We start from the raw sequence: 17,043 nt of genomic DNA on the forward strand, positions 1-17,043 counted from the left end.
AGCATATGTATTTATATGTGTATTATGAGTATGTCCATGAAGGCTTGATATGTGAATTAAAGTGAGGATGAAGTTAATGTTGATATGCTTTATGAAGCTCGAATTGCATAGTTTGTGTATAATATGTCTAAAAGGAGAATGTGTATATTTGAAGTGTGCTAGTATATGAAATGTGATGAATGAAGATGTAAGAATGATTAGAAGTCAATGTATGAATATGGTGATTATGTGAAAGGTGTTCTCACATGTACACACTAACACACATACAGTTGAAATGAATGAATGTGAATGGGGGATTGTAGGGTGGAAACTCTTCATGAGTAGAGATGAAGTGTCTAGACCATTACCTAATCTTCCTAAATGACTAAATTAATGAAAAGGGGAGTTTTGGGGTGAAGATTCTTTCTGAGTTGAGACGAAGTGTTTAGTATAAGCCTCAACATTCCAAATATCTTTCTAAGATAGGTTAGAGGATCGAAACTCTTCATGAGTTGAGATGTGGTGTCCAATAGTTATCCCTTAACCTTTAGTAATGAATGTCTCAAACATTGTGGGGGAGTTATGCTTAGCACCGAGAGGATATAAAGAAGGGGTGGCTATACTTCGTGAGTTGAGATGTTGTATCTAATGTACCTCTTTTGATGAGTATTTCTCATTTGTAAAGAATGAGTTTCTTAGAAGCAATATCTTTATCCTTACTATGCGCCCTCATTGGTGTAGCTAGTGGAGATTCCATGTAAACGCTAAGACAATAACCCTAATCTAGGCATGTGGAAATCACCCATCCGATAGGGATTAATATCAAGATTCCATGTCTACCTCTCGTGGTCTATGTCGGCTAAAGACTTTCCCTCACAAAGAATGTAATGAACTACGTCTTATAAAGAGTGTACTGCTTAAGTATGGTGGTGGTATAGGACACTATCTTTCAATTACATGATTAGGCACTTAAAAGGGGAGTGTTGATGAGTGTTTATGTGTGAAGTAAATGAGTTACGTTATTTAATGTCTAATGTCAAGAAAGTATGGTAAAGTCATTTATTGTATTATGAAGTTTATGAATGTTTGAACGTGGTCTGCCTGAGTCCATGGAATCCTCAAGGAGCACATTGTGGGAGTACTAGTATGGGATGCTACTTACGCATTGCAATTTGTGTGACTTGTAAGTCCACTTGGAGAAGGGCACTTAGGCAAAGTTCTTAAATGTAAGTTTGTGTTTTTTAATGTCTCGGTGTAATGTGTGGACTTACTACCCATGCGATGTATGCCTATAATGGGTTGTCTTAAGGATCACTTAGGTGTGCATCGAAGGGATTGTATGGGCGATTTCTTCATGTCTTACATTAGTGAGTGTCAGGATAACCTTGGTTAGGGAAACTGCAGATGAAATGAGTTCACTGTCATGTTTTCTTGAAGTTAACTGTATTGTGACATTGCTGCTCAAATTATGGAAGTCCTACTATATGCGTTAAATGATGATTTATATGCTATTTTACTTCTATATGCATGAAGGTTTTACATAAATTGCATGAAAGCATATTTCTACTAACATATTCTCTTTTGCATGTTTTTGCATAATGCTATACTTAATATAATGTTAGTTCTAACGCCATACTCCTCTATACTCTAAAAGTATAGTTGGAAGCAAGTTAAAGATTAGAAGGCAAGCTTGGGAATCAAATCTTTCAAGACTAAGGACCCGTTTGACCATAGATTTCCCAAATAATCTTTGGTGGAAAATTTGGCAAATAATGTTTGTCCATACAATTTGTTATTATTTGGCAAACATTTTTAGCAAATATCCCAAATTTCCAAATACTATTTTGTTCTAGTATTTGGGCCAAATCTCATTATTTGGGATCTTTTGAAAATTAAAATTTTATCCCAAACTTTTATCTTTTACAAAAACACCCTCTATAGTAGTTATTTGTGTTGTATTACATAATATTTTTACGTGAACACCAAAATAGTAATGAAATATTTAGTAAATATTAAATAATGATATGTTTGTTAACGAAAGTGATGAAAAATTAACTCAAGGTAATAAAATCATGTGCTTCGTCTACTTCACGATGTATTGAATGATACTTGTAGCACTCGCTCGAAATTACCACATTGCTCTAGTGTGATGGAAACTATTTGTTATTGTTGTACCGAAAATCCAATTGACTTGTAATACAAACTTATAGTTAGTTTTAATAGTTTTTAAAACTTATGGGTATAAATCATATTTTTCTAAAAAGGTGAAATATAATTCCCAAATCCTATGGCCAAACACATGGTGAAATTTCACCCAAACTTTCCGTCATATAATATTTGCCAAGAATATTTGAAAATTTATGGCCAAACGCTAGCTAACTATGTCCTCCTATATTCGATAACATAGTCTTTAATTCTCTAGTTCTACTTTAAGACTTATATAAGACATATTAAGTATTTTCTTTCAATGTAAAGGGTCGCGTCCCTAAGATAATGAAGTTTTGTGTTTAAGTTTGCTTTTGACGATGAGACTATTCATTAGTACTAATGAAAGATATTTATTTTATTTTATTAATGTCGTGAATAGTTTTAATCCCTCACTACTTTTCATGTCTTATGCAATGAATTATAGCTAAAAGGCTAGTACAAGACCTCCGATGTAACAACCCTTAAAATGGGTAGGACAAGAAATGTTTAATGTGTCAAGAATGCCTATGAATAGACTAGGTTTCACACAAATTGATGAGCGTAGAAGCAGACTTTGGAACCCTTGATACAGCCAAGCCAACTAATTTTGGGAGTTAGTTGAGCATGTAAAGGTTAGATCCAACCATGTAGGGCTCTCGAATACGAACATTTACTTGAAGAAGTCTTTACCGAGCTTAAAAAGGGAAAATCTTAGGTTTGGAAGGTCTAGGTGTAAAATGGTCTTTTTCAGGATAAGGGTAGTATCATAATTACCCTAAATATACAACTAATTATTTAATTAATAAGGTGGAGGGGTATTTTAGGGAGAGGTGTCCGAAATAGGGCTCTTGAAGTAAAGTCTTGCTCCAACAAGTCCCACTCTCTCACGTTTATCTCTTTACTCTCATGCTCAATCTCTCTTACTCTTTCTCACGTTTTTTCTCTTCCAAAATAAGAAACAAAAGAACAAAAATAAACCAATTTCTTCACCCTTGAATAACTTAGATGAAATCACAAGAAAACAAATGTTAATCATTCACTAGGCTAAAGGAGGTTGTCATTCGAGTGGAGTTTATATTGAGGAGTCTTAGACGTGTTCTTGGGTGAATTTTTTGGGCAGAAACTCGAGGTTTTAACATAAAAAATGTATGGGTTCTCTTCTCTCTTGTTCCTTTTCCGAAGAGACCCCCGAAGGTTCAGACGCATCTATTTCGAAAACTAGGGTTGTTCCCCATTGCATGTCCCTGTCACTAGCTACCATTGAATCATAGGTTGGTTATGCTTTCTGGTAGAAAAGTAGGAATGAAATGTGATTTTATGATGATTATGTGTTTATATGTATGTTTGCAATTATGTGACTTATGTTGATGTTTTTCCGAAATTATGTGTACATGTGTGTGCAATGTGAACAATATCAATGTGCCTCGGGTTAAGGCATTAAAAATATGATTTTGTGGTTGTATTTCATGTACAAATGATTATGTAATTCGTGATGTTCATATGAGTTGAAATGTGGCTGATTTGAGTGATAATCTCTTGGATAAGCCAATCCATGAAGAATGCACCTTAGAACGTATTAAATGATCTACGTATTACCCCATGAATTCACGTGTAAATGTTGAAGGAAGTGAGCTGAAAATGTGAAAAAATTTCCAGCAAATTACATGTTAGTTTAGGCTAAACATAGATGAACAAATCTGGAATTTTATATGAGTATAAATTGGCTGGTGATTCCACCTCTTTTTGGTGTGGGGGAGACACTGGATTTAATGATGCTCCTATGATCTATGTCAGTTAAAGTTAAAGTTCCCAATGAATGAATGAGGTCAGCCTCAAATGATGCACATAATGAAATGAATGATACCAAAGGTGTTAGGAAAGGATAATCAAGAGGTGAGTTAGTCTCAAGTAATGACATTAGGTAATTCTTGGACATTGCAAAATGCACCCCATGAAAGTCTTCAACTACATCCTAGGTATCAGTGGTGTTTACACTGGCCCATGAATAAAATGAAATGAAGTACGTCTGAATGAACGAAGCAGACTCTGTGTTTGCTAAAGTAGACTCCCTAGTTGAGGTCCCATATGTTGAGACCTCATTTTGGAAGTTTTAATGTCAAGTCCATGATTCCAAGGTCTCATGTCATACGAAGAAATGATGTGAACAACGTTATGTGTTACATGAATTATGATATATGCTATGTGTATGATGTTGTGTGTTGTGTGCAAATTGTTAAGTATGGTGGTGCATATTACTCTCATGGCATAACTTTCCTAATCCAAATTAGAAAGCTCATAAACTTTCCTAATCCAAATTCGGAAAGTTCACTCACTTTCCTAATCTCAATTTGGCAAGTCCACTGACTTGACCTGCTATAACCATGTTGCTAGGAAAGACCTATTCTTACTCATGCATGTTGTGGTGTGTGCTTGCATATACCCATACCTAGTATAACTGTGTACTTACCCTATAGAACTCTACACTTTTAGGTGCAAACACAGGTGGACGCTAGAGCTACAAGATCAATGTTGCATTTATCCGGATGTCAAGCATTCTTCCGAACTTGGTACTCCCTCATACTTTCGAGTATGCTTGCCCATTTACATTCTAGCTTAGTTGTAAGATTGATCTAGTGGAGTATGTTTCACTAGCGTTTCTTCCCCATTTTTGTTCTAACATTGTATTGGTGAAATTTTGGCAAGTACATCTTTATCGTTATAATAAACTGCTTGTTTCATTTGATTATATAACTGTTAGATGGTTGATGGTGAACGATTAGATATGTAATAGAATGTTTAGTAGGTATGTTAGAAAACAAAAAGTTTCAAATTTTTCGCTAAAGTTAGCCTAGATGAAGTAAGAATGACGTATATAGGCTTGTCTTAGACCTCTGAGAGGTCAATGATGTTAGTCTCGTTTGTGGTCTAGATTTTGATCGTGATATACGATGGGTCAAGTACGCTGTTGTTCCAATCTAAGGGTTTCCCCATCTTCTATGGGGTACTTTCGAGTCGTAAAATGTCTTATAATTTATAATAGATATGAAAAGACTAAAGAAACTAACTCTCTCTGGCTATAAAGCCTCTAAAATGAAAATAACTAACAACTGAAAACTAAAAGAAAATAACTGAAAGGTAAAGATGTCCTCCGAATGAAGGTGGGCTTACCAACTATCTCTTAGCACCTTACTGGATTAACAGTGCACTAGAATATCGATATTAGTTACTGGTGTCTACATCATTATACAATGTAGGCCAACTGGCATCAGTATATTGAATGTACGAGTACGCGAGTTGGAATGCTAAAACAATATAGGCTTTAAAAGATTAAGAAAGAACACTTATCTTGACGCTGCTCAACTCATGAATAACTAACCCATTATAAATACATATTTTATTATGTAGTAGTTTAAAGACATGTGTAATATAAACAAAAGATGTTTAAAATATGGTTTTCAACTTTGTGTATGCAAAGATACCATTAAGTCTTAAATGTACGTAAAATACTAAATAATATGATGAACTCATAATCTTAATAATAAAGAAAATATATAATGCTTCCTCTCAAAGTCTACTCGTGAAATGAATGAATGAAGTCTCATACCCCCATTCTCAACTCATGAATAACTAACCCATTATAAGTACTTATTTCATTATGTAGTAGTTTAAACACATGTGTAATATAAATAAAAGATGTTTATGGTTTTCAACTCTTTGTATGCAAAGATACCATTATGTCTAAAATGAACTTAAAATATTAAATAATATGATGAACTCATAATCTTAATAATAAAGAAAATATATAAGGCTTCCTCTCAAAGTCTACTCGTGAAATGAATGAATGAAGCCCCATACCTCATTCATACTAAACAGAATCTTTTGAGTAACCATGTAACTACTGCTCTGGGAGGTTCTCTAATCGACAATCATCACTTAATAATTATAGTGATGATACAATATTTTACCTCACGCTGCAAAGGACCATCGGAAACCTGCCAGTGTATAGGACCTCAACATCCTAATGGATCCACTAGTAAACTGTGAAAAGTATTTTTCTAAAATGTATGACCCTTTTCTACCCATATTGGTTACATGGTTTTCATGGAGATTTGAGTCAATTTGAAACATAAAACCTCTCGTCGATGCGCAATACTAGTCCCAAAAATATAATAGTTCTTATGTTTTTGAGACATACTGATTCTGTGGTTTAAGATTAACGCTCAAAACAAAGCTTAAAAAACTCTCTCGGAAGTCATAGTTTCACTGCTTGCTTCATTTTATATAGCTATAACTCTTTTCTGAAAACTAGCCTGAAGGGTCTTTGGAAAACTTATCTTCCTTATATGTTTAAATGTGAAAACATTTCAAAATCCCTTTGGAGATACTTAGTCCTCCTGTACTTTTGAAGAAAAGAACTTCAACTTAACTCTTTACTCTTTACTTAGCTTGAAACTTGACTCTTCAAAAACCTCTTCATGAAATACTTAGTTCCCTTATAGTTGTTTGCAGGAAAGTCTTCCACTTTTACTCTTTCTTTAACTCAAAACATGAGCCTTAGAACAAATTTAACATTTTTGTTAAAGACTGCTTGGAAACTTTTAAAACTTGCTTTGACTTGCTTCATAACTTGTAGACTTGACTCTTAACTTTTTTGACTTTTATCTTAACATTCCTTCATTTTGATCATGGATTAAAGATACATGATGTCATGATTATGTACGATTTCATGATATTTAGACATACCTTAGAGAGTTGGAATAAACTAGGAAATGTGGGTACATCACTTCGAATCTAGTACTAAAAAGAGGCGAATAAATGGTGTGAACTGGCATCCTTGGCGTTCTGAGAGGTATGGGGCACCATGCCCCAAACATCAGTGGCCATGTTGGGGCGCTATGGCTACTGCGCATTCCCAAGGCTCTACGGAAAGAGAGTCCTGAGAGGCTATATGAGGCGCGGCGCCTCAAGGCCCCATGGAAGCGTGTTTCAACATTTCTTCTCCATTTTTTAAACTCTAAACCATATTAAATTCTATGGATCTCACCCCCAATAACTTAAGATCACTAATAACCTCCATGGATAAATACCTAATGATTCGACCCAAAAATCTCCTCGGAAACACGAATCCAAACAATTAAAACACACTACAACTTCTACCAACAAGAATTTCACCATTGTTTATCAAGACGTTCAATGTTCATCATTCAATATATTCATACTTCATTGAATTAAAAAATTGGTGTGTAGGTGCGCTAACCCAACACATAAACATCTCACATACGCTTTAAGATATCACCCATGACAAAATCCACAAGTTATTCTTGACAAACTCGACGATCTTGGCTCCCTTTTTCCTTCTTCTTCTGTTGAGTTATCTTTCAAGTACCCTAGTCTCTCTCCAAAAGTATAGAACTAAAAAAGTTCATTTAGACACTTCATAAGATTACCCAAAACGAAATTAATTAATTGGGCAAGAAAAAGATCAAATTACCCTTTCAATTTCCGGATTGGCCATTTCCTTAATCCAACAGCCAAACATTCAAAGGGCATAACTTACTCATCTAAACTCGAAATGTCATAAACTTTGTTGTAACATTCCAGAAAATGTACTTGTCTAGTGAAGAGTCTATTAGGTTTTTAGAATATGTATTGGGGTACATAGGCATCCCAATGCTCAATATTCAATAATATTAGGCATGTTAGAGGATATTGGCTTAAGGGTGTTAGCAAAATTCTATTTACTAATAACAAATAACATAAAATACAGCTTGATTTTCAAATTATCCAATCCAAGCTTTTTTAGGAATTGTACCTGCAATGATGACCTTAAGCTAAAAATTTTGAATTCTTAGAACATTAGTTATGACGCATCCCAGCGTCAAGCCTAGGTACCATAGAACATGATCACTTAAAATGATAATATAGATTAAGCAGTGACCAAAGAAATAGTGAGTATCCTTGGGAAAGGAAGTGTGCGTCAACACATGTGCTACTGACCAAGAGACCAAAACAACAAAGCCCAAACGCGTCGGGTCAAGCCACGTAGGCCTAGATTCCTACAAAAAATCCTAACCTCTAACTAACTTACCTAACTAGATAAATAACCCAAGACTAACTAAAATAAACTAAATAGTGTGCCCGAACCTGACTGGGTGACACTAGCCGAGTAGCAAACTAAAGAAGCATCCTAGTACCTAACCCAGGATGGTCAAAATAGGTTGGTTATGGTCCTAGTTACTTAGAGGTACTTTAGTAATGACCCTAGGTCACTTAATTAATTAAATTATCAAATTAATTAATTAATGTAAATTCATGGTCCAAACCCGAACCCTTCGCAAATTTTCAGAATTTAGCTAAGTCTTATGCTCTACTATTTTTAGTTAATTAAGGAGGGGTGTTTTGGTAATTACCTAATTGATTTATGAATTAAGTTAATTAGCCTATGTTTAATTAGTCAATATCTAATTCTTTAGAATTAGACTCACGTTTAACTAGGTAAGAAAATCTCGACTGAAAAATAGTGAACAAACATAAGAAAAATAGAAAATTTCTCTCTGTTCTCCTTAAATGATTTCAAGGAAAATTCTTCAAGATTTTTGTGCAAACTACCGGCCTATATTTGTAGATTCTATTCTAAAGTAAGGTATGTGTTTTATCTCTTGCATTTCTTTCCCCAACAGGCTTTTCAAACGTTTTAAATTCAAGAAAACTGAAACTAGGGTTGTTCTTAATGAAATTATCAAATATTAATCTCCCTAGTTCTCCCTATTTGTGATTGTAGTAGTATGTATAATGCAAATCTCAAGCATGTTGTTGGTATGTGGTGCTAACTGATCATTATCTGTAGGTGTCTATAATTTGATAATGTTGAATAAGACCTATTGGTAAGATCCGTATGATTAGAGTATCATTTATTTGAGATAAGAATTGTTGTGATGCCCAATTGTGTTTGAGAATATTAAATTGTTATCAGTCATTTATTAAATTCAGTTTACTATTGAAAGGAATGAAGGTTTCTATTACTATGTGTGTTTACTAAACATATGTTTGTAAGTGTTTGAAATGCAATGTGTCCAAGAAGAAATAAAAATGAGAATCAAAGCTAGTTAATGAATCTTCAATGCCAAATAAACTTTATAGCTCGGCAAAACTAAGCACTCAATTGTCCTATGATCTTATCAAATGTTAAAAGTTGGATTGCTTAAGATGATGAGATTACTACAGTATATACATGAAGTTAATTTAATAGGCTAGTGATAATAGCATGAAAAGTGTTTAGTGAAACTTCAGTTTATGCCAATAAATTGGCTAGCAATATTATTTCAAGAATATGATGTACAACTAGCCAATGAGTAAGTCATACCAATCTTATATGGCCAATGTAGATTATGATGTTTCTTGTAAAGCCACATGCATGTTAAAGATTCACTTGACAAGATGTAACTCAATGAACTCACAAATTAGGGTATGCCAATGATTGGGACAAATCCCAACATACCCTATCTAAATGAAATTGTGAACATAGTAGCACATTGAATAAGTTCTTGTACTTTTCATAAAGAATGGTATAATACTACCAAATAACATTGAAAAATATAAGGTGAGTAATGAAATAACTAAAAGATTTTGAGTTATGAAATTGACCTAGAAAGGGATGTTAAAGGAATTGAGACAAGTCTCACTTGCACCTTAAAATTATGTTAAAGAGACTCATCAAAATGATAATATAAGATTTAAGTTCACATTCATCAAGATATAAAGGGATGACAAGTCATCTATTTATCTAAGAATACCTAATACTATAAGCAAGCTTCCTTAATGTATGAGTAAACTCTAAAAGTTGTAATGTAAAATAAATCGAGCTAAGCCCAGATGGAGTAGTAATGAACTTGTGCAAGAACATGTATGCCTCATGAGATGAGACCACCACCAAGGTGGATAAGGGTCTCCAAATTCCCCTAGTCTTTGAACTATGTTTCCAGCATAGGTTACTAGCTAATTGATCCTTCTAAGAAAGCTATGAAGTATTTGGTTTCACTTTGGTTGGTGAACCACCTCTTCTCAATATAGGGAAGACACTGGAATTCATGTTACCTCACATTATATACGTCTGTTAAATAATAAAAATTTCTTTGAGTAACTAAGTAAGTAAGAAAGAAAGAAAGAAAGAAAGAAAGAAAGAACTAGGAAGATAAGTGTTGTTCGGACAGGATGACTAAAAGGTGAGATTAGATTAAGTAATGATGTATGTAATTCTTAGGCATTGCATAGAAACATTCCAATAGAAGTCTTAAAAGAATATCCTAAGTCAACCTAGCCTGTTCAAAGTGATCATGAGATAAAAGAAGAAGAAAAGTAAGTTCAAAGTGAACTAAGTAAGCAAAAGCAAAAGTATGTTAAATCATTAGTATTTGATAAGAATGATGTTTTAATAGTTATTTTCTTATGCAAATAAAATAAGCAAAATCATAATTACTTATCAATTGGAGTATGAATATATGTTCCAACATATTTATATTATGAAAATTGTTAAATAATTTGCATAGAAAATAAAGTTTGACTTATAAAGACTTCATTCCCAATTCAAAAGAATGGAAAGAATAACTTGTGAGTAGCGTAGTCAAATCATTTCCTTGGTATTTTGGATTACTTACTTGATTCATTGTATGAATGGGACTACAATGAATCATTGTACTCCTATGTAAAACATAGGATCATAGGAGATCAACTGAAGTGACTTCGCTTTGCATACATGGCATATTGCTATATGAAGAGCTTTACTTGATCTTGCATAGTTCTTATGTGGTTATGTGCATACACCCATATACAATTACTATTTTTATAGGTGCAGGTCCTTTAAAAAGATTGAACATCAGTTGAAGCTATTTAGACTAGTACCTCCAGACTTTGGTAGGTCCTCTTGATTTCGAAGATGTCTACGCTTTATTCTAAGATTTACTAGATTAGAAATAGCTACTGGATGGTGTCCCTGGCGTTTCCTTTCAAACAATTATTCAATCTTTCGTAGTAAGGCCGGTTTGGCAAATATTAATGATATTATGAGTTCTTCATTTCAATTGTCCAATCTTTTCATAAATGGTTGTTTATTTTGAGCTGTTAGTATATCACTCTTATACAAGAATTATATGAAGTCTAAGTACACTTCACTAAATTTAAAAAGTTTTAAATGTTTCGCTAAATTTAACTATATGATTGTGATTTAACTTAAGAAGAGTCTTGTATGCGACATATGAGAGGTTAAAGACGTCGGTATCATCTAGGGTCTAGGACCTGGGTGTGACAAACTTAGTATTAGAGCATGAAGTTGAATTACCTAGGAACTAATGATCAAAACAACCACGTTGTTTTGTGTCTAGCTTATGGTGGTAAAGTGCACCACAATGATGACTTAGATACTTAGTGATGTTAGGAATCTTCCCTTCTTCTACTCTTTATCGTGCTTTGTAGAGCTTTGACATTTAATGTCATACTAGCATCTAACTTCCTTCTTGTGTGTGGGTGTAGAAAAATGAACACAAGAATAAACACATGCAGGAGGGTTGCAGAAGCAGCTGCAGGGGGAAACCAAGCTCCTTCTGAAGCACCAACTGCTGGAGTGAGAGTGCCTGTCAACCCAACTGCGTTGACGGATAGAGAAGTTAGAGCAGCATTGGTTCAGATTGCCCAAGACATCAATGCTCAAGCACAAGCTATCCCAGCCCAGGCCACTAAAGAGGGTGCTCCTAGGGAGAACCCTCATTTTAGCACCATGGCTAGCAGACGGAGAGATTTCACCAGGATGAATCCTCCAGTCTACTTTGGATCCAAAACCAATGAGGATCCCCCGGAGTTTGTTGATGAGGTCCACAAGATTCTCTGTGCTATGGGTGTTAATGATGAGGAGAAGGCTGAGTTGGCTGCATACCAGCTCAAGGATGTGGCTCAGGTATGGTACAAGATGTGGGTAGATGACCGAGCACCAGGAGAAGTCCCCATCACTTGGGATATTCTCAAGACTACATTCCCAGAGAGGTTTTTTCCCACATAGCACAAAGATGCTAGGGTTGAAGAGTTCATCAACCTACGTCAGGGAGGCATGTCAGTCAAGGAATACTCTTTGAAGTTTTTTAAACATTCCAAATATGCTTCTTCCCTAATGTCTAGTAGCGGGGATTAGATGAGCAGGTTTGTGACTGGTGTATCGGAGGATCTGGAGGAGGAATGTAAGGAAACCATGTGTCATGACAACATGGACCTTTCTAGGTTGATGGTACATGCACAATAGGTGGGGGAGAGTCATCAGATGAAGATAGGACGAGAAGGCAAGAAGCCTAGGCCCTGGGATCAGGTTCTAGAACTGGTATGAGTTCGTTTGGAGTCCAGGACAGGCCCATGTTCAAGAAGGGGCACCACCACTAAGGTAATCCTACACATTAAAGTAACACTTTTGCCAAAGGGGACAACTCTTGCCCCAAGAAGGGCAATAATAGAAATTTTCAACGTGATAGAAAGTTGTGTGGTAAGTGTGACCGTTTGTATGGATACGAGTGCATGGTAGGTTCTAATGCCTGCTATGGGTGCAGCAAGAGTGGGCACATGATCAGGGACTACCAACATATGAAGAATCATGCAAAGGCATATACTCAACCTTGACCTAATCCTACTGCTGCGGTCGAGCCTCCCAAGAGGAACAGGTTCTATGCTTTGAATTGTAGAGAGGAGCAGGAGAAGTCAGCTGATGTGATCACTAGTAACTTGCATGTATTTTCTTTTCCTGTGTATGCATTGTTAGATCCATGATCTAACTTGTCTTTTGTTACTCCTTTATTAGCTACTAAATGTGACTTGCTTCCTGAGATTTTCCATAAACCTTTTCTATTTAGTACTCCCATAGGAGACATCATTAGAGCTGAAAGAGTATATAGAAATTGCCCAATAACTATTCTTGATAGAGTTACTTATGCTGACCTAATAGAATTAACCACGCTTGACTCTTATATAATTTTGGGTATAGATTAGCTCAATACACGCTATGCTACCATAGACTGTCGAATCATGATAGTAAGGTTACAATTTCTTAATGAGTTAGAGCTGAAATGGAACAACATAGTTCAAATCCAACAGGCCAAATAGTTTCCCATCTTAAAGCCAATTAGAATCTATCTAAGTGTTGTTTATACCACTTAGTCAGAGTCAATGACTTAGAACATGAAGTTCCTTCCATAGACTTTGTGTCCATAGTGAATGAGTTTCAAGAAGTTTTTCTGGAGGACGTACATGGAATCCCTCCTGAACGCAAAATTGACTTTGGTGTGACTTGGATCCCAACACCAGACTAATTTTCAGTCCTCCATATAGAATGGCTACGACTGAACCCAAAGAGTTGAAGTTGCAGTTAATAAATCTTCTTCATAAGTTCTTCATCCAGCCGAGAATATCTCTATGGGGTGCTCCAGTGTTGTTCTTTAAGAAAAAGGATGGGACCCTTAAAATGTGTATCGATTATCGGCAACTCAACAAAGTCAGTTAAGAGCACAAATACCCTCTTCCCATAATTGATGATCTGTTTGATCAGCTCCAAGGTTCAATTTTCTTTTCTAATATAGATCCCTGGTCAGGGTATCACAAGCTTAGAGTGAGACAAGAGGACATTCCTAAGACTGCCTTTTATACAAGGTTTGGTCTTAAGAGTTTCTTGTCATGTCATTTGGTCTCACTAACACACCAGCCGCGTTTATGGACCTTATCAATAGGGTCTTCTATCAATACCTTGAATCTTTTGTCATACTATTAATAGATGACATCCTCATATACTCTAAGACTAGAGAAAAGCATGAACAACATTTGAGAATGACATTGCAAGTACTCCAGGAACATCAGATGTATGCAAAATTCAGCAAATGTGAGTTTTGGCTGAGAGCAATGACCTTCCATAGTCATATTGTGTCCGACCAAGGTGTAGAGGCTGATCTTAAAAAGATGAAGTCAGTAAATAACTGGCTGAGACATCTCACTCCTATAGATATCCGAAGTTTCTTGGGTTTGGATAATTACTATTGCAAGTTTGTTAAAGGCTTTTCTGCTATTGCTGCTCCATTGACAGCTTTAGCAAAGAAGAAGGTAAAGATTGAGTGGTCTTAAACTTGTGAAAAGAGCTTCCAAGAGCTCACAGACCGACTGACTTCAGCCCTATTCTCACATTCTCGAGGAGTGGTAAAGGGTATATGGTTTACTATGATACTTCCCGGGTAGGTTTGGGATGTGCTCTTATAAAGGATGGCAAGGCTATTGCGTATGCATCTACACTGTTGAAAATCCACGAGAAGAATTACCCTACCCATGATCTTGAGTTAGCTGTTGTTGTATTTGCATTAAATCTGTGAAGACTTTGCTTATATAGTGTATATGTTGATGTATTTACTGACAATAAAAGTCTTCAATATATTTTTACAAAAAGAGAATTGAATCTTTGTCATAGAAGATGGTTAGAGCTGCTCAAGCATTATGACATGAGTTTCCACTATCACCTAGGTAAGGACAATGTAGTGGCCGATGCTTTCAACCGATTGAGCATGGGCAGTGTGTCTCATATTGATGGAGAGAATAAGGAGCTCGTCAAAGAGGTACACCAATGACTAGGTTAGGTTTACGGCTGGTAGATAGACCAAGTGGGGGTTTTTCAGTTCATTCCAGTTTTGAATCCTCAATTGTTGTAGATATTAAAACTAAGAAGCATCTCGACCCAGTACTCATGGAGTTGAAAGACTCAGTGTTGACTAAGCTGAATGAATCATTCTCCCTAAGGTGGTGCTTAGATACAAGGACGGATTGTGTTTACCCAATGTTGATAATTTGACACCTAATATTATTGTAGAGGCTTATGGCTCTAGGTATTTCATTCATTGAGGTTCCACCAAGATGTATCATGATCTCAAGGAGATCTATTAGTGGGATGTTATGAAGAAAAATATTTCTATGTTTGTGGAAGAAGTTCCCCGATTAAGGTTAAGGACGAACACCTTAAGCCTGGAGGTATAACCCAATCGATTGAGATCCCAACATGTAAGTGGGAGGCTATTAATATGCAATTTGTAAATAGTCTGCGAAGGATCAGGAAACTTCATGATTCTATTTGGGTCATTGCTGACAGGATGACTAAGTCTACTTACTACATTCATGTGAAGTCTACCTACAGGTCCCGAGATTATGCCAAGTTGTATATTGATGAGATAGTGAGGTATCATGGAATCCATTTATCTATCAATTTGGATAGGGGAGCCCAGTTCACTTCTCACTTTTGGAGATCTTTCCAAAAGAGCTTGGGTACACAAGTGAAGCTCAATACTGATTTTCATCCTCAGACGGATGGACAAGCAGAGCGTAACATTGAAACCCATGAAAACATGATGAGAGAATGTGTTATTGAATTCAAGGGGAGTTGGGATGATCACTTGGCACTGATTGAGTTCTCTTATGATAATTGCTACAATTCTAGTATTGGGATGGAACCTTTAGAAACACTGTATGGAAGGAGATGTAGGTCCCCTGTTGGGTGGTTTGAGGTAGAAGATTCTTCCATCCTTGGTATTGAGATCATACATAAGGCTATGGAAAAGTTTATAATAATAAGGGATACATTGGCTACTTCTTACAATCGTCCAAAATCCTATTCTTATAAAAGAAAGAGGGCTCTTTAATTCCAGGTAGGTGATCAAGTCTACCTGAAGATATCATCCATGAAAAGGTGATGTTGTTTCGTAAGAAAATGAATTTGAGTCCGAGGTATATAGGTCCTTATGAGGTTTTACATCGAGTAGGGAATGTTAACTATAAATTGAATTTACCTAATGACTTGGCTTCTATTCATCCAGTGTTTCATGTTTCGATGCTTAAAAAGTGCCTAGGTGATCCAGCATCTATCCTGCTTGGTAAGGGGTCAAGAGTCGATGAGAACCTTTATTATGAAGAGGTTCCAATTGAAATTTTAGATTGCCAAGTGAAAAAGTTGAGGAACAAGGTGGTTGCCACCGTAAAGGGGTTATGGTGGAACCTCTGTGTTAAGGGAGCAACATGGGAGGCTGAGGCTGACATGAGATCCCGTCACCCTCACTTGTTCAGTTCATGAGATTAGATATACCGTTCCTATGTCTGATTTTATTGATGAAACTCTAAATTTTAGTGCATTAGTCGTTTGTGGTGTTTTAAGTCCATAATTATGTGTTTTATACTTGCACTATATGAGTTTATATCAGTTCATGCTAGCATTCATGTTTCTGTTTTTGTATAGCATTGTCATAATTTTTGTATCACATGTGTTGTGATGTGCATTGAGTTGAAGTAAGATTGAGAAGGAAGTTCCTCAATATTAGGTATGAAACTTCAGATAAGCTTTGAGTGATGTGCATCATCTAGAGTAAGTTGTGAATTAGATATTCAAAAAGAGTAAAGTTTCAATTATATTGATGTGTTTTTCGAAAATACCCTCTTAGATTCAAAATGATGTGTAGTGTCATATGGCGGCGAATGTTCCTAAGCGGGGGGATAATGTAACATTCCAGAAAATGTACTTGTCTAGTGAAGACTCTATTAGGTTTTAAGAATATGTATTGGGGTACATAGCATTCCAATGCCCAATATTGGGTAATATTGGGCATGATAAAGGATATTGTCTTAAGGGTGTAAGCCGATTTCTAAGTATGAACAAGTAACTTAAAATACAACCTGATGTCCAAATGCTCCAATCCAAGCTTGTTTCGCAATTGTACCTGCAATGAAGACCCTAAGGTAAAATTTTTGAATTCTTAGCACATTAGGTATGACGCATCCAAGTGTCAAGCCTAGGTGCCATAGCACATGATATTTTAAAATGATCATGTA

The 17,043-nt window shown here is 35.7% G+C and overlaps 1 protein-coding gene across 1 annotated transcript; it reads left to right on the forward strand.

The window, feature by feature from the left end:
• The first annotated feature begins 14,016 nt into the window (after positions 1–14,016).
• LOC138338515 (uncharacterized) lies at positions 14,017–16,291 on the forward strand. The gene is made up of 4 exons (XM_069289483.1): positions 14,017–14,286; positions 14,442–14,545; positions 15,317–15,750; positions 16,038–16,291. The coding sequence occupies exons 1-4, from the start codon at positions 14,017–14,019 to the stop codon at positions 16,289–16,291; spliced, it is 1,062 nt and encodes a 353-aa protein (XP_069145584.1).
• The last annotated feature ends 752 nt before the right edge of the window (positions 16,292–17,043 follow it).

This window comes from Solanum lycopersicum, chromosome 9 (assembly GCF_036512215.1).
Source record: "Solanum lycopersicum chromosome 9, SLM_r2.1".
NCBI classification, from domain to species: Eukaryota; Viridiplantae; Streptophyta; class Magnoliopsida; order Solanales; family Solanaceae; genus Solanum; species Solanum lycopersicum.

What these genes read in the sequence shown, in the direction of transcription:
- LOC138338515 (XM_069289483.1), top strand. Translation starts at nt 14,017, where the DNA reads ATGACATTGCAAGTACTCCAGGAACATCAGATGTATGCAAAATTCAGC. An exon ending in CAGCTTTAGCAAAGAAGAAG is followed by an intron (nt 14,287 to 14,441) that starts GTAAAGATTGAG and finishes GCTCTTATAAAG; the next exon opens with GATGGCAAGGCTATTGCGTA. An exon ending in GTTGTATTTGCATTAAATCT is followed by an intron (nt 14,546 to 15,316) that starts GTGAAGACTTTG and finishes CATTGCTGACAG; the next exon opens with GATGACTAAGTCTACTTACT.